The 25,224-nt window shown below is 38.6% G+C and overlaps 1 protein-coding gene and 1 long non-coding RNA gene across 2 annotated transcripts in view; one reads left to right on the forward strand and one right to left on the reverse strand.

The window, feature by feature from the left end:
- Positions 1 to 225: 225 nt before the first annotated feature.
- The window catches only part of HCN1 (hyperpolarization activated cyclic nucleotide gated potassium channel 1), a 200,908-nt gene continuing 175,909 nt past the window's right edge, over positions 226 to 25,224 (forward strand). The window contains exons 1-2 of the mRNA XM_049794339.1: positions 226 to 719; positions 23,779 to 24,202. Coding sequence (XP_049650296.1) covers positions 337 to 719; positions 23,779 to 24,202 — 807 coding nt within the window. The 5' untranslated portion in view covers positions 226 to 336. The remainder of the gene's footprint in view (positions 720 to 23,778; positions 24,203 to 25,224) is intronic.
- On the reverse strand, positions 4,310 to 8,238 carry LOC126035656 (uncharacterized). Its single transcript, XR_007505013.1, has 2 exons — positions 8,204 to 8,238; positions 4,310 to 4,660 (listed from the first exon to the last, which is right to left on the reverse strand). It is a non-coding gene; the product is annotated as an uncharacterized LOC126035656 (long non-coding RNA).

The raw sequence follows: 25,224 nt of genomic DNA on the forward strand, positions 1-25,224 counted from the left end.
CAGGCCCTCCTCCCCTCCCCTCCCCTCCCCGCAGACCGGGCGCCTCGGCCCCTCAAGGACTCCGGGGCGCTCAATGTCAGGCGGGCGGGCGGCGCGGCGCGGCCGCCGGCAGGGGGCGGGCGAGGGGAAGCGGTGCCAGCCCTGCGCGGAGCGCGGCTCAGAGTCGGCGGCGCTGGCCATGCCGGGCGGCGCGGCGGCGCGGAGCTGAGCCCAGCCCAGCCCAGCCCAGCCCAGCCCAGCCCAGGGCGGCCGAGCCCAGCCGCGCCGCTGAAGGGCACCGGCGGCGGCGAGGCTTCCCCGCGCTCTCCCGCGGCTGGGGCGCGCCCGCCCCGCAGCATGGAGGCTGGGAAGCGCAGCTCCTCTGCCGGCAGCCGGGACGATGGCAGCGCTAACGCCTTCCCAGCCAAGCCGGCGGCCCCGGCGGAGAAAGCCCAGAGCAGCCCCGGCGGCGGGGGCAGCGGCGGCGTGAAGGAGCATGGCAACTCGGTGTGCTTCAAAGTGGACGGCGGCGGGGGCGAGGAGCCCGTGGTGGGCTTCGAGGATGCCGAGGGGCCCCGGCGGCAGTACGGCTTCATGCAGCGGCAGTTCACCTCCATGCTGCAGCCGGGGGTCAACAAATTCTCCCTCCGCATGTTCGGCAGCCAGAAGGCGGTGGAGAAGGAGCAGGAAAGGGTTAAAACTGCGGGGTTCTGGATCATCCACCCCTACAGCGACTTCAGGTGAGCGCGGGGCTCCCGCCGCCGCACGGTGGGGTGGCCCCGCCGCGGGAGGCAGGGCGGCTCTCCCGCCGCCTCGCACCTCGCCCGGTGCAAACTTCGGCGGGCTGCGGCCCGGGTTGGGTGTGTGTGTGTGTGTGTGTGTGTGTGTGTGTGATGGTGCTGGTGGTGGTGGTGGGGGGGAGGTCTCCTCGCCCCTTCCCTCCCTCTCTCCCTGCGGGCAGCCTCGCTGCCCCGCTCGGCGGCTAAAACTTCGCCTCCTCCCTTCCGCGGCCCCCACCCCGGCCGGCGGGGAAGGGGCGGCTGCCCGGCTTCTCTCCGCCGGCCGTGCGCCGTCGCTGGGCTGGCCGCGGGGCTTGGCCCGGCCCGGCGCTCTCCAGCGTGCTGCACCCCGGGACGGACCCGCAGGCCCCGCTTCGGCCGGGCGCTGCCCCCCTGGGGGCAGCGCCCGGCCGAAGCGGGGCCTGCGGGTCCGTCCCGGGCCGTCCCCGCCGCGAAGGCCGCCGCGTTGGCCCTGCCCCGGGATGGGAAGAGTATTTGCAGCGGCAGCAACGTAAATAAAATCCCGGGGTCCGGGCTTGCCCCCTTCCTGAGCACCCGGCGTCAAGACTTGTTCGTTCAAGGGGTCGGGTGAAGGAAGCGCATCTCGGCCAGAGTCGCGGGAAAATAACTTTATACCCGCCAGCGCTGTGTGGGAAACTGCGTTTTCGTAGGTAGGCAGGTAAACGTGATGCTAGAAGAGCGTTGCTTTCACCATTAAGTTGAGCGTGTGCAGAATTGGAATATTCATAGGAAAAGCAGTGCAAATAAATCCCCGGGAAGAGATATTCCCCTTTAAAATTACATGTTAAGTGAAGGATTATTTCATTGTATTCACTACGCCAGCCAGCTGTACGCCTTTGTAAATTTAACACACTCCACAATATTTGCCGAAGAACTGTTGGTGTCGTTAAGCGCATTTAATCAATGGCTTGAATTGAAGAGCCTGCATCCATACAGCGAGTGAATTGCACTGGAGACCATGTTTAAAAAAGGAAAATCCAGAACGTTCAATAGTTACATGGATCTTCTAAGAAAAAGTAGGTTGAATAGAACATGCTTCCTGTGGGAACAGGAGGAAATACTTCCAAAGTCCAAGTTTCTGCAGGACTATTCAGAGTGAGGTGTTATAGAGTGAGCTGTACTAGCACCTTGCAGTTGAGCCCAAGAGCAGTACAGCTACAAGAGCAGAGGAGCAGGTCAGCACTCAGTTATGACTCGAAATCACGTTTGAAATGCCTGCTTTTTTCCTGGCTCCCCGGAGGCAATAAGCTGCACTCATTCTTTCCTGGAGTACCTTTTCCCCCTCGCATGCCAGCTCAGCTGCACTAGCAGGTGCATTAAGGGGGGAGAGAGCCAAGAGTCCACCCGCTCCCTTTCTGCCAGCCAGAGAGGGACATAGCGTGCTGTGGTAGCATATATAGGGGATTAGGGGAGGTCTGGTAGCCTCTTCTTACCTGTGTGTGTACTTGGGTAACTTTATTCACGTGAGGATTCCATTAAAATGAATGACACTATTCTTGCGAGTAAATTCCCTTGTTTTGTTGTAAGTTTGGTTTCTGAATGAGGTGCGCGACCCAACGATGGTTTAGGCAATAGGAGGTTATGCACCATATTGTAACTTTTTAAGCTGATATGTGAAGTAGGTGATAGGTATATTGGTCCTGTTTCATTACAGAAGTATCTTCTAATTCTGTCCTCATTCTTCCTGTGGGAAGGTTTAGAGATCGTAGCATTTGTTTACTTATTTTTGTCAGCATGAGTAGACAATACTGCATCCTTTTCAGGCCTGTTGTCTGCATATTGTTAAATTAACTCTATTTTCTAGAGATTTTATTATGTTTTTCTTTTATTAGAATGGAGGTGTTTTTTAAATAAAGTTCATAGTCTTCCATTAGTCTTGGGAAGGTGTGGCCTGATCCGGACCCAATTTTTTAGCCAGTAGGACTGTTTCAGTGAGAAATATGAGATCTTTGTGTTGTTTCTACTGAAATAATTGCAACTGTATAATGGTACTACTCTTTTGGGGTGGCAGTGTTTATAGAAATGGGTGAAGAAGTTGTACGATGTAGTATATTCATCTTCCTGTATGGGAATTGTGGCAATGCTAGTAAGTGCCTCCTAACAGGTCTCTGTACCAGAATAAATGTGTATGTAAGGGTGGAATTGTTTTGATTTATTTTTGCATGTGATTTCATAACAATATAATGCTTGTATGTGGACAAGCCTTAAAACACCCAAAGAGACAGGGTTATTCTAATTTCACTGAGTTAATGTTGTTATTGCCAAGGGAAAGAACTAAATTTTCTACCTAAGTAACAAGAAAAAGGTTATAAAAGCTGAGTATTTTACGGTATCCAAGTGAGAAGATTCAGAGTAAGTTTGTAAATTTAGCTATTATTAGGGTGCTTGTGGCACATAAGAAAACAGACATCACAGAGAGTTTTAAATATACACACACTTAGGAGAATACTAGGTTAACCATGTAAGACATGGGAAAATTCTGGTACAGGCTCTTGTGGACTCCCATTTATTTTTGCTTTTCTGGTTCTGGATGTTTGTGTGCATTTGCTAGGATACTTTGATGCATTTGGTTACATTTCTTGACCTCATTCTCATGATTTTTATAAAACGTTGTATGTTTATCTACACTTGCTGTGTGGTCTGGGGGGGTAGGCAGCGTCCCTGTGCCCTCCTGCCTGCCTTTTTTGGTATGAACAGAGTGTGGAAGCTGTATCTGTAAACTTGGTGCTCTGTGAATCAGTTACTCACGTCCTCGCAGGGCTTGGTCTCTAGTTTTATGGTCCTCTGTCCTGCCTGTGTTTCAGGGAAGAATTGGCTTTTCATCAGGCAGATACACCCTTGGAGAATTAAATTCAATAAGTATTACATAATTTTTCCACAAGGGGACCATTTTGTTTCTGGTTGTCTTTTCCCAGTCTTCTGAGGTTAATGTCTAATTTGGAAGCTGTTATGTAAACCACGCACCTAGTGCACATCAAACCCAGCACAAGACCTCTGTTTATCTCCTCGCAGCTGTGATTACTGCATCTTAAACTTGGACAACAATTCTGTGTAATTGTATGACTCACAAAAAAGTGAATTTATTGTCAGTGTTTTAGTTAGAGTTTATTGAAGTCCTGCGCGCTTCCTGTGAGATATTGAGTGCTTCCAGCTGTCCCTGCTCACGTGTGGAAGAATAAGCCCATGGGAGAGCATCACCGGTCCAGCCCCGTGGCCCCGCAGCCGTCGTTTGAGGGCAGCATGAAGCCAGTGGGAGAGGAACTGCACGTGGTTCTGCTGTTGCCATATGGGTTTCACTCATTTCATAGCAGACTTGTGGTGGGCTTTGGGTGACTTTTATAAGTTACGGCCTTCTGGCATTAGTGGAAATGTCTGTGGCTGATTTTTTAGATGATTAATTACTCAGTGTCCTTCAGCACGTCAGGAGTTTCTTTAATGCTCAGAAGGCTTGCTTGCATGTGCCCGGGCTGTTGGTCCAGCCCTGTAGGATCTCTCTCCCTGTCTATAGATACACAGAGAAACTCACGCTGTCATGGAAATCTTGGTTTTATTACCATTTCAGCTAGGTCATCTGTAGTCAGCGATCTACAAAGAAAACGGAGTTACTACCTCCAGAGTCACATGGGAGAGGCATCTTTTGACCAGAAATAGCAAAGTATGACAAAGACCAAGAGGGAATAATACATGTATGAGTAAACGTAGCCTTCACACTGTGATGGTTACAGTTCGCAGTTTGATGTTTGGGAACAGCCTTTGACTGGAAGTGGGGACAAAAATTTTAACTGGCTTCAAGATGAAGTGAAGTAAGACTGTGATGTGGAGTTGTCTGGCAGAGTAGTGGATAAGGAGGTGCAGTGCAGGCAGTGCTGAAGGTCTTTTTCCTGTGTAGATCAATACAAAGTATGAACTGATTTGCAACAATAGCAAAAAACTATTGACATTTTACGTGGTGAGAATCTCTCTGGGTAACTTCTCATCTATTCAAGGAGCGCAAAGCCTTATTTTCATGATAACAGAAAAGTAAAAGCAGAGTTTATTGTAAAACTTGAAGAGAAAATTTCAGAGTATAGTGAATAGTAAAGGTATGCCAGATTTTTTTAACATGTGTGGCACTGCCATTTCAAAACCCTTTTGTATACATATTTGAGGGTTATCATATAAATGTATGAAGTTTGTCATATAGATCTTTATAAATCATAGAAAGCTCTATCGATGCTACCTTGTAAGTAAAGTTAATGTCAGGTTTCAGTGGGTTTTAATCAGAGTGAAAGACACAATAATACTTGCACGTCTACATCTAGGTACTTACGGAAGAATATTTTTGTGTCAGTTGCTATCAAAACCCATTCTGTTACTTTGTGCAGTTTTATGCAACCCATCCATGTTGTCATGCACATGTGCAGCTTAATTTTTCAATTAAATATATGCCAAACTGTAAGTCATAATTGCAATGTATTAGTGCGCCTCATGTTTTTTTATTATACTTCTCTCCTTTTTGAACTTACATTTGCCTTATGAATCAATTTTCTTTTTAATTTCTATCTATCTTTCGGACCTGCCTTTGACCACCAGCAGTCACCCTAATGTGGTAGTCTGTGCATGTTATATGTGCAGCTCACATACATATTTCTACAATTTTTTTTATGTGCATGCATTGGTTTAAAACCTGTTCTTCTTTGGGACCGGGCTTCACTCTACATGTTATACCTATCATTTATATTTTAAGAAGCTTAGGGTAAGCACTTTGTCCCTCTCTTTTGTCACATGTCTCTAATGTCTCATTTGAAGCTAATGAGATTTATCTTTTTGTGAGCTGTTACATACTTAGGTTTATAAAGAGCAGTAGAGTTGGAACGTAATGCTGTATTGGATGAAGACAAAATGTGTTGAATCATACCTAAATGAAATTGATATAGATAGAAGTATGCAAAATTAAGTATATAAATCATGTTGGTTTATATTAAATAGATCAAATAAAAATTAGTGTGGGTTTTAATGGATACATTATGTCACTGGTAGTGTTGGAGTATGAAATGTCTGTAGTTTTGGATTCTCAAGGTAGTCATCTCAGTCTTGTTGCTCAGGATTTGTCATGAGGTTCTTTCACACTATTGAGACTTCTGAATTATTTGCTAATAAACTGATAATTAGGGATTTATAATTATGCTGTATACATTCCTTGCACAAACCAATTATTTTTTTTTTAATTATGTTTTTATGACTGAAGCACAGTTTTAGCTAAGGCGATCTTTCATGTATCATTTTCAAATACTATTGTGGCAACTATAATTTTTATTTCTATTAAAGAAAAACTTTGTACAGTTAAACTATTCCTATTACTTGAACATCTGCTCTTTGTACATGACTAAATTGAGAACTTTTTACTATTAAAAACGTCATTAGTAGTGCTTGACTTTTTATTTGCTGCATTCCAGTAATTTTTGCATGTTACTTCTGTAAATGCCCCAGGGAATAAAATGACAAAATTGTAGCATTAATCTAAATAATGAATTTATAATGTCTGAAGATTCTTTCTGACAGTAAGTTACATATTAAGCTTTATAATAGTTCCCCAGGTAAAATGCAACTCCCATAAAGGTAGGCTGAAGAGAAGTACGATAACAGTCCTCAAATGCATAAATTGATGTTATAAAGAGGAAAGAAATTACATAGAAGTAATGGGATGAAATGGCAGTAACAAATACCTAAATTAGACATTTAGGAAGCAGGACCAAAAATAAGCAATGAAATATTCTATTGGAAATGCTTTGATGTGGACTATGGGCCAGAAGTCCATTAGGTTGTTTTTCATCTTCAGTTCCTATTATTTTTGATATTGAATAGTGTCTTATCATTGGCTGTCACTGATTCATTTGTAATGAAATCTAGCAGACTAAAGCTAGCTATTGGCATTTCTTTTTCTATCAGTTGTAAGCATATATGAGTGAAAATGGATGTGTAGAGGTATATGTTGTGCTTTTGGGCTCATGAGGGCCATGTGCTCTTGTCCCTTCGAGATTTTCTTCAAGAACCAGAAAGGCAAGCCAGCTGAGTCCACCTGAGTATGGTGCAGCAGCCACTCACCTTCTGGACCTCTAGAGGATGTGGGAAAGATTATGCCTTTCTTTGTCTGAGGAAAGCAATCCATTTTATTGATAAGACATCCTTCTGTCTCTAGGTAATGTAGAATTTTAATGCACAGTTTGAGCTCAGGTATATGCTGAACATTTCCCAATTTTTGTTATGTCCCTTCTAGTCCGGGAATAACAGTCCATTCATTGCATTTTCTTTCACGCTTTTAACATGTTATATACTTGAACATAAAATAAAGTTTACAACAGAGAAAGAGCTCAATAAGTGTAACTCAAATAATTCCTCAGTGCTCTGAGGTACTTTTAATTTAGCTTGCGATGTTTTGAAGGTCGCTGGCAGCACCTATGAAGAAGTACACAAGTACATTTTTTTCTGCAAGATGCTGAATTTTAGAATACTCACCTTCTTGATCTAAATAAAGGCAAATATGTTTATCATGATTTTGAGATATGTTTAAAACCAAACCAAACCAAAATCAAACCAACGTGTTACAGAATTCTTGTGAGTAATCTAAAAGATGATGTTTTGGGGAAGTTAAATGTGAATCTTTAAACTTTGACCTAGAAGGCTCAGTATCATGAGACTTCCTCTTCAGTTTTCTGATTTTTTGTTTTGACGGCAGTGAGAAAAAAAGCTCTTGATTAATATTTTATATATATACACACTATCAAAATTTAAATCTTATAAGATCAGCATCATGCTTGGGCCTGTGGGGAAAAAGTACTGATTCTCCTATTCCCATTGATTACTTTAGCAAGACTACACATTTTTGAATGTGTACTGGCACTTTATTTGTGAGCTCATCGAAATAAGCAATGCTTATAATTGAGTCAGTAAAAGTTTTTTTCTTCGTATTAGGTTTCTTGGACTTGAGTACGTGGAGGGAACTGTGAATTGGAATACTATGTAAAAGTGTGGAAAAGTAAATAAAGGTCTTGATTTAGGATTTGGTTTGGGGGTTTTGGTGGCTACAAAGCTAAATAAAAAATGCATAATGTTTGATAAGTTGCTTAGGCTTTTTTTATGGTTATATAATCAAGTTAAAATTTGAGTGGCTCAGTTTCTGATTGTTCAGCCTGGGGTAGCAGAAATAGAGACGTACGATATCAGGGGTCACTTAAAAAAAGTATGAATCTTTACCTCTGCATTTCTGCCTACCTATCTAAGATCGGTGACATTGTAATATTTAATTAACCTTTGTCAGCTTTTTTTTTTCAGAGGCTCAGTTTGAAGTTACTAGAAGGCAAAATACTATTTTTAGAGAGGAGCATAGAATATGAAAATGAGTAATTTACTTCATTTGGTTGTAAATAGGAGGTGTGAATTCTTACCTCTGCTTTCACTCAACAGCGTGCCTGAGAGCCATCTTCTATGTCAACATGCAATTTTTTTTTGAGAGGAAACTTTTAACCTACTTTGCAATGTTTAATTTTTAACCTGACAGTACAGTTCTCATTAATTGCTTGAAAGTCCTTTAGCTGTCTATTCCCTGATTCTTTCCCAGAGGCATGATTTAATTTTAAAAATCACAGTGTATTCAGCTCTAATTATTGGAGGGCTTGTTCTAGACACATAGTAAGGTATGTTAATGACCAAAAACTGTATCAGCTGGAGTCAATGTCAGTACTACCTCAAGGACACTGTCATTTAGCTTCCATAAAATCTCTGCTAATATCTTTTAATCTGATGATAGTCAGATTCAGGCAAGCTGCATGGTATTTTGCAGTAATCTTATGGCCTTGGTTTGTAGTCCAACTGGAATAAGTCTGGAGTAGACTTGTGTTCAGAAAATGCTCATTTGATTACAAAAGAAATGCAGTTTGTTTCCATTATATATTTAAAAAAACTGAAAACAAACCCCAAACCCTTTTTTATTTATGCCAGTGAAGTTCCCACAACTGGAGTTGCATCATGTAGCTAAGAATAGGATTTTGCTCATATTTTATTAACTTCTGTGTTGTTTATGTGGATATCTTACCTAATGAAGCACGTTTTTTAACAAATAATTTGATACACTATTGGAATTTAGCATGCTGCTGATAATAAATATTTAACTCTAAAAATGTCATGTTTATTAAAAACTCTTATTAATATATTTTGTTTTCAGCTGAAAAAGCACAGGTTGCTTTATGCTCACAGTCAAAGCTAGGTGGGTTTTTTTGTTTTGTTTTGTTTTGTTTTTTTTTGTTTGTTTGATTTGTTTTTTTAAATGATGTAATTTAAAATAGCCAATATACATAAAAATTGTTTTGACTGCAGGGTTATTTTTTCATCCAGTTCTCAGTCTGAAATCCACTGAAGCTTATACTTGTGCCAAAGCTCCTGTATATAAAGAGCCCCACAGAAATAAAATGTACCCTCACAATATCCAATCCTCCAATTCTATATGTGGTGTACTCTGGTTGCGTCCAGTTTTTTTTCTCTCCTGTCAGCAAAGTAGAAAGTATTGATGTTTCCTTGGCTGGTTCTGTTGTATCTTACAGTAACTTACCAGATCCTCCAAGAAGCACCTTTCTTTATGGCATGACTGCAGCAATAGGCAGTGTCATTCTGATATGATCAGAGGTTAAGCAAATCTGTCAACTTCAGTAAATTTAGGGTAGTATATCATAGGACCCTAATGATAAATGAGTATTCTAACTTGCTGTAGGTCAAAGCTATGGAAAATATACAGAACTTTTATAAGATACATCGAGTAAGATGAGTCCAACTCTACCCAGGAGATAGAATACAAGTATGGCTGCAAAACCATGGGGATGCAATCAAGCTTTCCCATGACTACTGAGAGGTTTTCCATCAGGCTCTTGAGTGACTTCTGTCCATCTGTTCACTCCAGGAGGACTTATGATGTCTGTCTGGTAGAGAAATTACTGTGAAACCAGTAGTAGGTAATACGACCCCCTAAAACATCATATTGCTGCCTGACGGTACACACCTGCAAGCTTCTGGGTTCCCCAAACACATCCTAGGCTGCAGGTTCCTTGGGGTGGCTGCATATGGCCTTGTTTGCACTTGATTTCTCAGTGAAGATAACAGCCAAGCCTGTCTGTCACTCTGGTTCACCTTGTCTTTAGTGCCAGACATGCTCAGTAGTAACAAAGATTTCCTTTTCCCACTAAGGGTTAGTCTGCTAGACACAAACTTAAAATGTAAGTAGTAAAATAAATCAAGCATATACCTCAAGCTTCAGTTAATACTTGGGTACCTTTCTCGTCACCCACCTTACCAAGTATACTTCAGAGATGTCCTGTTTTTCAGAGCTGTGTGCCCAGTGATCATGGAAACTGTTATCTAGGTGACTCCCTAAATACTGAATCCTGCTTTTTCTGTCTTTTATTTATAGCGTTTCTTACGGTCTAATTTTCAGGTAGTGAAATCCTGCTATAGACAACTTGGAGCTCTCATTTGAAAGTTAGCAAGAGCACAGTGATGTAGACCCTGGCAGATTATTTTTTTAAACAACGTATCTTTTCCTCATTCTGTTTTTCTTTCTCCCTCCTACATTTCTTCCTGAAGATATAATGAATTCCTTTATATAAATAGAAATGATGCATTGATTTTTATTTTTTTTAATTTGTTAGCTCTGCTATGTAGTTTTCCATTCTTACTGAGTCCGCTAGCTAGGAGATACTGAGCTGTTTGAACAAACAAGTTAGCCTAGATATTCTTCATAGTGTCTTGGAGTTTGTAAATAAATATCTTGTAATAATTAAAATAAATATAATTGTATGCAAATTTTCTGTTTCCCATGATTTGGGCAGGTTGACAGATCTCTGTTGAGAATTGCAACCTGATGCAATTGAACATGCTGTTACCATAGCCCTAGTAACAAGATACTTTGCTGAAATTGTCCCCTCAGCCCATTTGTTGCCAGCTTGGGAATTCTAGTGTTGCATACATCTATCACATTAAAGATATAATTATAAGAAACACACTTCTGTAATGCAAAGGGAATGTGGTATTAAGAGTAAGCACTGCCAGATGGTAGGCAATCTAACAGAGTATTTAAAAAGGGTCAAAATCGAAAATGTCTGAAATCCGATGGCTTATTAAGCAATAGACGTTGCATGTGTGGGACAAGTGAGAGATAAGTAACCCAATTTAGGTGCCCACATGACCAAAACTGACTTTTAATTGCGTGCATTATGTCAGTAAATATCTGAAATAGATGTTTTTACTAACTTAACGGTGTGTTGTGGTTTAACCCCAGCCAGCAACTAAGTACCACGCAGCTGCTCACTCACTCTTCCCTGCTCCCAGTCGGAGGAGAATCAGAAAAAAACCCCCAAACTCATTGGTTGAGATAAGAACAGTTTAATAACTAAACTAAAATAAAATATAACAACAACAACAACGATAATAATGATGAAAAGGAATATAACAAAGAGAAATGAAATCCCAGAAAAGACAAGTGATGAAAAATGCAGTTGCTTACCACCTGCTGACTGATGCCCGAGCAGCAATCTGCTCCTCCTGGCCAACTCCCCCCAGTTTTATATACTGACTGTGATATTCTATGGTATGGAATATCCCTTTGGCTAGTTTGGGTCAGCTGTCCTGGCCATGCTTCTTCCCAGCTTCTTGTGCACCTGCTCATTGGCAGATCATGAGAAACTGAAAAATCCTGAACTTGGGATAAGCACTACTTAGCAACAACTAAAACATCAGTGTGTTATCAACATTATTCTCACACTAAATCCAAAACACAGCACTGTACCAGCTACTGTAAGAAAGAAAATTAAATCTATCCCAGCTGAAACCAGGACAAGGTGTTTTTTGAAATTTGGAACAGAATGTTAAATGCAGTGATATGCTGCTGGGTGTTGAAAAATTGAGTAGGATTTGTACATGTTCTTATTGTGTATTTATTGAAGTAGTGAATTTATGATGATGGCTGAACTCTCCGAAATGGAAGAAGAAATCTAAAAACAATTTGAAGGTTTTTGGTGTTGAAAAGAATTAAATCCAGGACCTAGTAATTGTATTATTTCATATGCATATTACTTAGCTAACTGTGAACTAAATATGGCATAAATGATGACTGAATCCAATTAAATCTCCTTGGGTTTAGTTTGGTACTTAAAGGTATTAGCTATGAGTTTAAAATTTCTTGCTTCCCTTTAAACTGTCCTCTGTTCTTGTTTCCTGAAGATAGATTTTCCTGTAGTCCGCCTGTATGCTGTGCTGTGTCATTCACATGCAGGCTAATTTTCTTCTGTTGAGAGATGATTCTCGTTAAGACAGGTCTGAGGAATGCTCCTTCAGCATGATATAACCTGTCAGTGTTCAGCAAATCCACCCCCCCCACCCCCCCCACCCCCCCTTCATTCCCCAGGACTGTATGAATATTGCTCGATGTGACCATGGTTGTTACTACCATTTCTAAGCTGCAGCCAACTTTACATTCTCCACAGGCTAGACCAAATTTATTTTTCTGTGGAAGGGATGGGAGAGCTCCAGTGAACTTCAACTCCCACACTTGTTCCTCACAGCATGACAGAGTTCAGACTTGCTTCAGGGAAGGAGAACTAGCTTTATAGCCCAGGAATGCAGGTACCATGGATCCGTGTAAAATGGTAGCAGATGTTCCTGCTGGGGCTACTGACTTGCAATTCCATAAAGTGTCACTGAATAGCAGCTCATCTTAACATTGAATATAAATACTGATTTTATGCCATTGGCAAAATGAGCAAACTGAATATTATATTTAACTTGGTTTCATGCTTCCAGGACAAACTTTTCCATTTCTGGAATGGCTTTGAAAATGTCAGTTTTACCTAGTGCTCTGCGCAGAGTGTGCAAATCTCTAGGATGTTAGATGAAGATCCGAGATGGAAGTCAGGAGCCTATCTATATTTGGATTTCAGAATGAGCTAGGGACCTAGATACTTGTAAGCATCTGGACTCTGTGCCTGAACATCTTTCAGAATTCTAGGCATAAGGAACCATAAATGGTAAAATTGATTTTTAAAAAATGTCACCCATGGGTGCTGTACATTTGCAGAACTGGTACATCAGAATAATTTGAATATGCTTCATGTTCTATTTCTGCCATATTATATATTTTGATTTGCAGTTTACAGGTAAATATATTTTCTAAGATTATGATGAAAAGTTCTATTAATCGTTTTCCACCCTCAACTTCTGGCTGTTCTACACCAATGAATTACTAACATCTATTTGGGTGTTCTAATTATTACACATCTTTAGCTTAAACATGTTTGAATAGTTCACAACTCACTGTCCTCCAAAGATGAAACATAAATATTTGGCTAAATTAAATTTTGTCTTTCTGAGGAATATTGGCTTGTGGCTAAAACCTCTTCTGAGATCTCCAAAGTAAGATGTTTTCATTTGCTGAAAGACAGGAACCTATTTATTGTATTTAGACAACTTCATTTTGAGTGAATATGGATGGAAGATAAAGATGGACATCTGGTGTTTTATTCACCATGGTAAAGAGAAGCTCTTTTGTTTTGCTGTATGAGAGCAACAGTCTGTCTGTACATCTGTACATCTGTCTGTATGGGACTAAATGGCTTCCTTGGTACTTTTGCTGTTGTTTATAGTTCAGGTCATAGGTCCCTGACCAAAGTTTCTCTGAGTGCTTATTTTAGAGTCGCTTATCAGTGGCTACGATTATAGGCAACTTTACTTGCAGGCAAACACTTTCCCCTGTCAACCTTAACATGTACTGTTTGGCTCATCTTCAGAGCAGCAAGGGGGCTGTGCCTCTGTTAAGGAATATGTCCTACTTTGTTTGAGTGCCCAAAGATCGGAGAAAGAGAATTTTTGTACCAAGAGACTTCAAAGTCAATTGTGAAAAAACAACACTCTACCAAAATATAAAGTGAAGTAGATTATTAAATAATTCCCTTTTATATTTTTTTCTGATAAATATTATAGGTGAAGCATATAACAAAGGCTCTGGTTAAATTTGAATAAATTTTCAGATCTTAATATCTTTATCAATCTTTTATTTTTCAGGCTGAAAACTGACATGTTTTTCTGAAGCTTAAAGTGACTTCCCCTGTTTTTTTTTAAAAAGAAAATAAAGGCAACTGTGGAGGAAGAAACCTTTATCTAATATACATATTTTGTATAACAACTCTACTTTAGATGGTTCTGTCTCAATGAAGAGAGAATAGAATTTTAAATTAATCTATAATTGGTAATATCTTTCAGTGGCTCAACAACCGTTTCATATGACTAAATTAAAACAAAATAATTAACAAATGTATTTCAAGCCAATAATCTGCTGTAATTCACTAAATACTTTCAACACATATTTTATAAATTTAATACATAGTGTTACTAGAAATGGATCTTGACTATCTATTTCAGGTTGTGTATTACCTGTGACAAAGTGTAATGGAACCCAATTTTTTAATTACAGCCAAGCGATGGATATGGCCTGCACTACTGCTGCTGGCAGAGGTGTACTGGAAGGAGAAAAGGCCTCATTGGACATAAAGGCAATCTCTTGGAGTGCTTGATATTGCAGGTTATCTCCTGTTTTGCAGGTCCAAAAAAACATTTTATAAATAAGTATATGTAGGTTGTTTTGTTGGTTTTTTTGGAAGGCATTTGATTGTTTGCTTTTTAAAGAATAACCAAAGCCATTTCATTGAAAAAACTTTGTTTCTTTATATTGAATTAAATTGCAAAAGGGCCATTCAGCAATCACATTCCATTACACTGACCAATGCTCATAAATGTCAGAGGCAGATTTTACATCCCCAGAAACTTGTTTTGTATTCCAAACTTCCACCCTTTGCTGAGCTGCTCACAATGGCAGTACGTGAGGCTTTACTCAGGCCTGCTTGCCTGGAGCTTGCTGGAGCATTAGAGGGTAAAAAGACGATGAGAGGAGCAGAGGTAAAACTAACAAGATCACGGTTACTTAGGCCAATAACTAGAACATCTTTGAACATCATGTGTTCTCTTTCTCGTTTGCTTTGTTTGCTTTCCTGGGTTTTCCTTTTTGTTTTAAACAAGTGAATATCAGGTCTATCTGATCACTGCTCTGTCTAGCTACATAATTAGCTGATTTGTTTTGGCAATGCAGGCAGAACGCTATGCTGTCAAAAGGATGGCAAGACTGGAACGTGCAGTGTGTAAATTGGGAAATGTTAAAGAAATGTTAAAATTACGTTGCATCTGCTTAAATACAGTGGGAGGCAAATGGCTAGCAGAGAGATCTGGACACAAGTTGAATAATGAAAAACATGGGGATTTCTGAATGTGGCTGGTACAAGGAGACACCTGCAAGAGCTGCGTTTTATTTCTGGTAGGGACAGGTGTTTTAGTGTATGCATTACGGAATTATGGTGATGCTAATTTGTAAGTATCAAATAATGGTAAAACTGAATATTGAACTTCCTAGCTGAGCATTCTCCTTCCTACCTGCTCATTAGTGCAGCGCTCCTAAGCTGTATCACCCTGTGAAAAGGGGTTCATATAAATACACATGGGGAAAGGTATAAGCGAGCTTGTGGAAGATTACTTCCATATTCATGGATTACAATAAAACAACTTACTGATTCTTAAAATGGTATTTACAATTATTTTAAAGGGCTTGAAATCTCAGTACTATTTTATATTTGAAGAAACAGGCTCTGGAGCCAAAGATCAGCCATAAATAGTTGTAAAAGGGAATAATAATTTAACTCTATATATTTATGCTATCTCATTTACTTGTTCTTGAGTTAGAATCTTGTACATCTCTGTAGGTACATAGAAGGTGTATAAATATTCAGTCATGTATATTTGTTTTCACTCATGGTGTAAGAGTACAAAGTCTGCATGTATAACCCATCAATTTGTTTCATACCCATCTACAGTTATTCTACACTTTACTCATCTCTGATTTTTCCCTTCATGCATTTGAAGACTACCTCTTTTTTTTCAGTTTAAACATAGTGCCCAGTCTTGCCTTCAGTGAAGTTTTTCAAGAAATTATTCACCAAATTCTAATAAATGAAAATTTGTGTTTGAAGCTGCTTGTCCAAATGTACTGTATCTTTGTACAGTTGTATTCACAAAGCCAGTTTTACCTCTGATTATCAGAGTGAAATTGTTAGTAGTAGTATTTATGTCAAATACCACAAATCTCTGTGTCCTATGTGAACCAAGTTGACAGTCCTAGTCTTGGTTTTTTTGTCAGAGATAACTCACCTCAAAAAGTAATTGTCCCAATTCATTTGGTGGTCACAGGCCAGTCTCCTCACCAAACCCCATGACTGAGGTCTATCAATAGCTACTAAGCAATGTCTTCCCCATCATCTCCTTCTCTGAAAATAAGTAGAGAAAATGGACTTTTCCCCATCAGCAGAAACTTTAAAGATTACACTTCTAATTGAGAGATTGAATTGGTTAAAAAATAAATCTATGGAAGAAGAATATTAGGTGATACTGTCTGGCTTTCTTGGTTTTGCCAGGGGATATGGGTTAAGTTACCTTCCTTTTCACATGACGCTTTGTTGAGAAGAATTACAGAAGGCTTCTCCCAGTTTAAGCCTTTGAATTTTTACTTAGTATGGAGGCATCCTAAATGTCATGTTTCTAAATGGCGCTCTTAAAATTACTGTCACTACAAAATTCTTAATTAATGCAAGTGTTCCAACATGAGATATGAGATTATTTTGCAGCTGAAATATTTTTAGATCTGTCTCTTTCAAACTTTTTCTCATGCCTGTAAAGTGGTCATTTCTAATTTGAGAATGTGAATGCATATTTTATAGTGATCCACTACAGAAATTTGCTGACAGTTAAAGAATCAGTATGTGGCAATTTACAACTGGTTTCAGTGTTGGTAATATGAAACTGAAACAAATCAGTTGGAGTCCCTACACAAAATGTTGCTTGACACTGAGAGGCTATGGTCTAACAGTTTGAACAGGGAGGGTGAATTTGAGGAAGGTATGTTACTTGTGTTTTGACACATTGATGCTGAAGCAGTCTTGATCTGAAATATATGTTTTGATCAGCATACAGGTCAGCATAGACAGATTCAACTTTTTCCAGGAGAAAACTCATTTGTGAGTCCTGACTCTTCATCAGCACTTCTTCCTAGCTGGTAGCTATTTGGACAGAAGCACTACCCTGCTTTTTCACCAAGGAATGGGGCTGAAGAAAGGAGGAACTGTGTAAAGATGGGGGATTGAAAAAGCAGTATCAAAACTCCAGTGACACTGGTGCACCATTCTTGCCCAAGATTGAGTGAAAGTCAGGCTTTAATTTCTTCTACTGTAGTTTAATGTGTTTCTCTGGAGGAAAAGGAACTGCAAACATCAGATGTATTGAAGCACTTGTGGTAGAGGATTATTGGCTAAAACCAATGAGACTCATTATTAAATAATACTGCCATATTACATACATTTCTCTTTGTCCTCTCCTTCCTCCCCTCCCACATGCAGTGAGGGCCACATTACTCCTGTACCTTTATTTTTCAGAAATCTGAGAATTTATTAATGCATGTAAAATACTATAAAAAATTTAGACAGAAGCTATTGCATGCACACCAAGAGTTAAAAACCTTTTGATGAAATGTCCATTGCTTAAATATTAGTCAATTTTTCTGAAAATGTATATATTAGTGTAATGTTAATTAGTTAAATTTTAGCTTTCCATGAACACTACTGTGATTTTCTTTTCCGGTAATCAAACCTTACAAGCACTCAAGCTTTAAACCTAACCAAAGGCTGTAACTAAAGCCTTTTGAAAGTAGTAATTGCTGATCATTGGCTTCACTAGACTCTGATCAGGTCTCCCAAGAGCTGCATTTATCTCATCATCTGCCTTGTGCATAGAATCACAACTGAGCAACAAATTGCAAATCTTGCTAAGTGTGTTTAGTTATCAGATAAAACTCATGAAATCTGTTTGAAATTGTGCAAGTTTGTAATTTTTGGATAAGTTCTATGGCTATATGAAAAAGAAGACTGATTATTGCTGTATTTTATTAATCTGTCTTTGAATTCCTTTTCTGCTACCAGGTAGGAAGTTGCATCAGTATTTAAAAAATAATAGCAAGGCATACAAATTGGATCTGTAAGTATATATGGCTAACCTTGAAGTAAAGGATTTCAGTACTAGTCTGAAATCAAATGAAGATTTCTGGTGTTCTGAAAACTTCATTATTATTTTACTTTTTTTAATTGCTTTTAGTCTGAACCAGAATGAAACCGTTAAGCTGGAAGATTGCCATAATTCGGGCAGGGGAACTGAGTTTTCGGAACACCAGCCCCTGCCTCATCCCAGACTGACCAGTCTCAGGTAGAGAATGCCTTTCTGCTGCTTCAGCTGGCTACCTGGCTAAGTCAATGAAAGTTCATTAAGCTTGATGTGTTTCAAATTAAAAAAGAATAGCAAATGTTGATGGAATTTCCACCTGAGAAAGTGTCACAAGCTTCTACTTAATAATACTTCTGCCCTTCAACCTCAGCACTTGAAGTATAGGAGATGCTGTTAGAACTCTACTGTAGTGTGTGCTTTACAATCAAAAGGGGTGAGCCATGAAAGGGACTCTCAGCCTTGCAAGATTCCTTGTTTGTGTTAACATAAGCTACAAGCTGTCAGAGCAGAAATAGAGGAGAATAAAGAATATAAATCAACACTTTCAGGAGAACAGTTTGTCTTTAAAAAACAAAACAAACAACCAAACCCAACCTTTTCTCTTCCTAAAGCTTTGCAAAATTAATTACATTCAGATGAGGAAAGTTTTATCCATGCAGAAGGAGAACACAACTGCAGAAGGAACCTGTTTGCTAGCGCAAAACTGGCCAATGTAAAGAAGTGACACTTCACTAGTCATTTTAATGCATTTGTATTAATGTGATCTCACAGATAGGTTACAGCAAATTCTAAGTTTGGAAATTTTAAAGTAAAAAAATTGCTGCTGAGCTAACATCATGGAAGCACCTCATAAGAGATTTGCAGCATTTAAACAATTTTTTCCATGGTGGATTTTTGAATGCAATTTTTCATGTTAAAATAGAAGAAGTTCTTACTTAATTTGTATGCCTTTTTCCCAGAAGAAGCATGTTTTCCTCTAGGTGTGTGTATGTGTAAGAGAGAGAGACAGACAGGCAGAATGAAAATGGATAGCTGGGCAGAAGGGAGTATCCTCACTTTCCGGTTGTGGGGAAAAAAAAAAAAGGTGATGATTTCTGAGAAAGTTTTCAAGCACAGACACCTGTGCAATCATGAAAAACATTTGGTTCCCCTGAAGAAAACTCTCCTTTCTTCATTCTCCTGTTCTTACGAACACATCCCAGTAATTATCTGCAAGTTGCAGATGTTTTCAGGCATGTCTAGCTTTGCTCTCTCTTACTGTAAGAATAATGTAGTTGCACAGTAAAAGAAATATGGCATGTCCGATGAGAACTGAATTCTGACGTGGATAATATCAACTTCAGTGCTTGTTACAGTACATTGTAGTAAAGTTTTAAGTTACTGTTATTTCTACTAAGATTGTTTTGTTCTATATAGGACATTGATTTCTCTGTTAGGTGAACTGATGATCCATGAAAGCAAAAGAAATAAAGCTGTGTTTGAAGGTGAGATAAAAAACCAGTCAGTACTCATTTCATTGAGCATCTGCTAGTCAATCAAAATATTTAAGTAAAGAGGAGGTAAGTTTTCCATGGAAAGCTTCTGAAAATTTTTTACAGTTCTTGATCTCTGAATATGTAGAGTGAAGTAATGTTTCTCATGCATCGGGCTTGGTTTGAAAGATACTTTACAAGCAATTTGGATGAATATCTTTTCCAAAGACCTTTCACTTTATAACATGACTGATGAGTATTTGTGACTGAATTTCATGAAGTTTTACTGGTATGTTTTGCTCTTTTTTATTAAATAATCAGACTTCTATGATCTTTCTGGAAAGTTGGATAACTTAATCTTAAGCAAAGCCCTGACTGCTCTGTAGCCTCAAGTTGCAGCACTCAGTGCCTTAGACGTGCTGTTCACTCTGCCGAGTGGTTTGTGAGATCACTGACAACTTCTCCTGGGTCAATCTGGGTGTACTGTAAGGATATTCATACACAAATACATATATAGTATATATATACATATATATACACTATATAATCAGTATATATGAATATACTGATTCAAGGACATTGAGACTACTGTGTCAATGGGCAGCAATCAGAAAATAATAAAGCAAATCTGAATGACCTTTTACACAGTTGTGTATACAGCAAAGTATGCAGCAAATTAACTAACTTACAGCTGAAATTTCCTTCTTTAAGACTCAGTTTTCTGTGGGTTCGATATAGAAAGTGGAAAATAAAATGCCTGTTAGAATTCATAGTGCCTAAGCTTAGTACAAACATTGATTAATTAATACTAAGTAGTTTTTTATTGCTGCTTGAGTAGTCACTCATTTTGAACAGACTGTTCATCCTATCCAGCATAGCCTGTGGCAATAAATAAACCACCAAAGCTTCAGCACCATGTTCCAGAGCTGTAAAAACCACCTTGTTATTACCGTGAGTTTTGAAGTACAGATAAATTATGAGTGAAAAGATCACTGAAAGAGGGCTATGAATCCAACTGGTTTTATTTGACAATACCAAAGTAAAAATTAGCGTTTTTTTTTTATTTCTGTATAAAATAATTCTGTAAAATTTAGAAAAAATTTGCCTTAAAACTGATCTTAAAACTTTTTTAATACTTGAAGACATTTTTCACCTACAGATATTAAACCTCTGAGCCACTTTGAAGCATTTAAAAAGTTTCAGGAGTAGTTCAATGTGGTGTTGTGCTGATCTTTGTAGCTTCAGTTAAAGGCAACTAGGAGTAGCTATATTGAGTTAGCTTCAGAGGAGCAGTAAGCTCTATAGGTGTTTGCTATGGGGCTAAGGTCAGGTCCTGCTTCTCATTATGAGCTCTGAAAGATCTTATTACCCCCAGGCTTTTATGTTTTTCTCCTCATTCTTGAAAAATTTGTGTCACAGGCCTATTTCTTCCTTGCTTTTTGTCAACACTTTATAATACCTTATGTAAATCTGGAACTCTGAGATTGTAAGTTTTCAATTTATAACCATCCTTAGAGGGGTGGGGGAGGAAGTAGCAAAGAGAAATAAATAAGGCTAAAAATAGTTTGAAACAAAGGGCTATCTCTTTGTCTCAACAGCAGCTGCTTGCACTGTCTTGTGAAGCTTTTCAGCTCACTCTTGGTTACATGAATAGTAGGATGTTCTGAACTGGTAGGCAAGGAACGCATTGTATTACTTTCAGTGCACAGGTCACAGAAGGGCAACACAGGGAGTTGCATCTAGTTTTTCTCACCTGCAAGAAAAATATTGTGTAACATGGCCAACAGAATGGTTTTTGGAAACATTTTCCTAGAAGAAAATGGATGATTAATTTCTAAATAAAAAATAAATCATAATATGAGTTTTTCTTACTAATAGATCAGCTTAGACTATATTGTGGGCTGAAATCAAAATACAAACCTGGTACAATCTCATAGTCCTTAGCATTCAATTTTACTTTATTACTGAAGCCCTAATGCTACCACCTTTTCTGACATTCAACATCAGGAACTCTAGTGTGTTTTGCATCATCGCAGTACATAACGATACCTGAAACTGTGGATTACTGTAAGATAAAAACACCTGGTTCTGTATTATATTTAATGTTGCCTGGTTGTTGTGCAGCTTTGTTTAGCCTTCGTTGCATAATTGCCCCCTGTGCTGGTGAAATGTAAAGGTCAATCTGAAATCAAGCAATGCTTTGCTTAGGAGTGATCCACAGATATAAGTACGCCTTTTGTGATTTTTTTTTTAGTTGTTTTCCACACATTTTCAGGATTCCTTTGAGAAGTTTGTTCTCCCAGAACAGTTTTTTGAGATATTTTGGTCAGTAGCATTGTAAAAGTGTGTGTGGTAATTGTACCTGTAGGTCATAGTAGCAGTGATATATGAATTTAGTGGTTTCTTCTGTGTAGTAATTCTAGATTATTGAAAAGGAATATAGCACAGCAAGAAGCCTATTACAGTAATTTAAAAAGATAAGAGAAATCAGGAAGTTTTTTGCAGATGCGGTACAGGTATGGTTAATACCATCACATGCTAAGCAAAAAATACATACAGTCCGGATAAAACTGAATATTTATGGCACTTAATATTCACATTTATTATAAGATTTAAAAATGTGTAAGACAACACACTTTGTGTTATAGTGGGAATTACTTGTAAAGTCTATTTCATGCAATTTTTGAGTACCAGTTAAAGGTACTTTGCCATCTGCTCTCTCAGAAGACAGTCAAGCCTAATCTCTGTAGGTTTATCTTAGAATAAACAATATTAAAACTGGGAATTCTCATGCCACTTTCAGTCCTATGCTACTCTTCCTTTAGTGTGTTCTACAGTTAGAGTTAATTATTTATATTCTCAGATGAGCAATTTGTAAACTCAGTAGTATTTTCATGGAGAAATGTGAAACAAAGGGAATTTATAAACCTGGATCATTTGTCAAATACAAGAAGCCGTCTCCAAAATCTAATGTAATCCGTATGGTCTGTGCAAGTCTAGCAAAAACTAAACTCATGGTTCTGAAATGTTTTGTGGCCAGTTAAACTATTATTATTGTTGATCACCATGAACTTTTACTAAGAGGAGGGTGTTGCATGCCAGGAGGCTGGTGCTACTACAGAAATGGCCTGGAATTCAGTGCTGGAGTGGTGTGCTGGTGGCACGTCCATTATATGTCCACTGTGCAGTGCCCCACTGCGATGGACGGCCAGAGCAGGGAGATAGTTGTGGAGCCATTGCTGCCTCTAGTCTTCTACAAAGTCTAATGAGTCCATGAGGAACCGTTGTTGACTGGTTTCTGTGGCTGTCCAAATCAAGTTTAGATTAACAGATCATGTTTGCAAGCAGAACAAGAGGTCACGTATTGGGTTCAGGCTTTCTCAAGTTTAGTTTCAGTTCTTTTATTGAACAAGATTAACTTTCTTTGGCAATTTAACATTTAGGAGTTACTGAAATTTTCTTAAAATCTCTTGGGTATATACTACCATCCCCTGGAAATCTTCCATCAGGATAGATGTATATTCTGTGTAACGGGTAGATTTACTCACCATTTCTATAATAGATACTGAAGCTATGAGTCTGGCTGTCTACCATTGGTATCAAATACTGTTAGCAGCATTCTAACAGTGTTAAAGGGGAACCTTTAGATGCTTCTGGAGCAAAATGGTGAAATGCACTACCCATTTTATACTATGCAAATTGCAGTTATTATTGACCAGACTTCTTAGCTAGCTCTGAATGAAGATAGACTATGAGATTATAAAAATGTATGAAAGTTCAGTTCAGGTTGTAGAAGTGGAAGAAGGTTTTGATGTTATCTAATTTTTGTTTCTGTTTCTTGCTTCAGTGCTTTTTTTTCTCTTCCTGTAATTTTATTCCAGCACTGTAATGGTATGAGAACATTTGCAAAGAGGTACTTACATTAATATGTTATCTGTTAGATATCTGGGTTTCCATTTGGACAGAAATCTTAAAAAACCATTGTGTTGCTGAAGCACTTCTGATTGGCACCAGAGATCAGTTTTAGTTATATAAACCCACTAATAAGTTTTGACAGGAGTCTGGATAAGTCTACTGAGTGCCACACATACACAGCTTTCAGAGATGCCATGGAGTGATAAGCCATAGTACTGTCTTTATGTTCTTGAGAAGGAAAGCACATAATGAAATGTATTAATTACTTTGTCTTCTTTACTGACTGTGAATATATTGAATGAGTTAAAACAATGAGAGTTTTCTTAGCATTAACAAAATGTTTAAGAATCTGGAGGTGAAGTTGGCGGCATGATAGAGACCATTTATCTAAGTGTGTTTTACCACATCACATCAACCATTCTGTTTCTTTCTTTTTTTTTTAGGTTTTACTGGGACTTAATCATGCTCATAATGATGGTTGGAAACCTTGTCATTATACCAGTTGGGATCACATTCTTCACAGAACAAACAACAACACCATGGATTATTTTCAATGTGGCATCAGACACTGTTTTTCTATTGGACTTGATCATGAATTTTAGGACTGGGACTGTAAATGAAGACAGCTCTGAAATAATACTGGATCCTAAAATCATTAAGATGAATTACTTAAAAAGCTGGTTTGTGGTTGACTTCATCTCATCAATACCAGTGGATTATATTTTTCTCATTGTAGAAAAAGGAATGGATTCAGAGGTTTACAAGACAGCAAGAGCACTTCGTATTGTGAGATTTACAAAAATCCTCAGCCTGTTACGTTTATTACGCCTTTCAAGACTGATTAGATACATACACCAGTGGGAAGAGGTAAGATTTATACAGTTATAACATCACTCGTTAAGATCTTATTCCTACAAAAAACTAGTCGGGTCTCTCTGAAGCGCTACAGAAGAACCAGAATGGAATAAAGAGTTTTTACTCACAAATTAATGTAATTACGTACAGGTGCTAGTAGAAAAGCCTTTCTGGAAAAAAAAAAGCACGGAGTAACTGTCTTCTCTCTGCTAACAACAGAGATCAAAAATTGATGGTGTGGGACCATCAGCATAATAAGCATGGATGGGCTCCTATTGGGAATATTAGAAATTTCAGCAACCACCAAAATCTGCATTTGAGTTTGGTGACTAGCACTTAAATTCATGAAGTTAATGCTCTTGTAATCACAGAGAACTTAAAATACCTGTTCATATTTTTCTATTTGAGGAGAAATTGAAACCATTTATATAATTTAGTAGATTTCCTAGAATGCTCATTGTTTGAAGGTTCCATGTAGGCTGAATAAATACTGACCTTCTTTATAAAAAATGGGTAGTTCAAGTTTTGAGTCATTGCCTTCTAAACTGTCAAGTCCACTATTTCCAGACATGGCCTTGTGCTGCCTGCCAACTTGGCGTGGTGACATTTCCAGGAAATTATGGCATTCCCTAATTTGGCATGCTCATGGCTGGGAAGTGTTTAATACTTTGGCACATACCACCATGATTCAGTCATTTCATTTCTTGCCTCTCCCCATTTCTGTAGTTCTAAATATCATAATATATTTTAAAAGGAAGTGGAAAAACATGGGAAGAATAACTGCTGTTTTCTAAACCTTTCTTGCAGCAAGTGTAAAGAGAATTATCTTGTGAAACATTTTCATAGAAGCACTATTAAAATAAGATTTGCATAATTTTATTTACCTACTTTGATAAAGATTTAGTTAATTAAATGAATATTGAAGGATGATATGGTACGATTTCTGGTGCTTTTTTCTGCTGGTTATCTCCAGTATTACATTAACATTCTGATTTAACAGAAACCTAAATGCAAAGCCATCTCACAAATAAAGT

Source organism: Accipiter gentilis, chromosome Z (assembly GCF_929443795.1).
Source record: "Accipiter gentilis chromosome Z, bAccGen1.1, whole genome shotgun sequence".
Lineage (NCBI taxonomy): Eukaryota > Metazoa > Chordata > Aves > Accipitriformes > Accipitridae > Astur > Astur gentilis.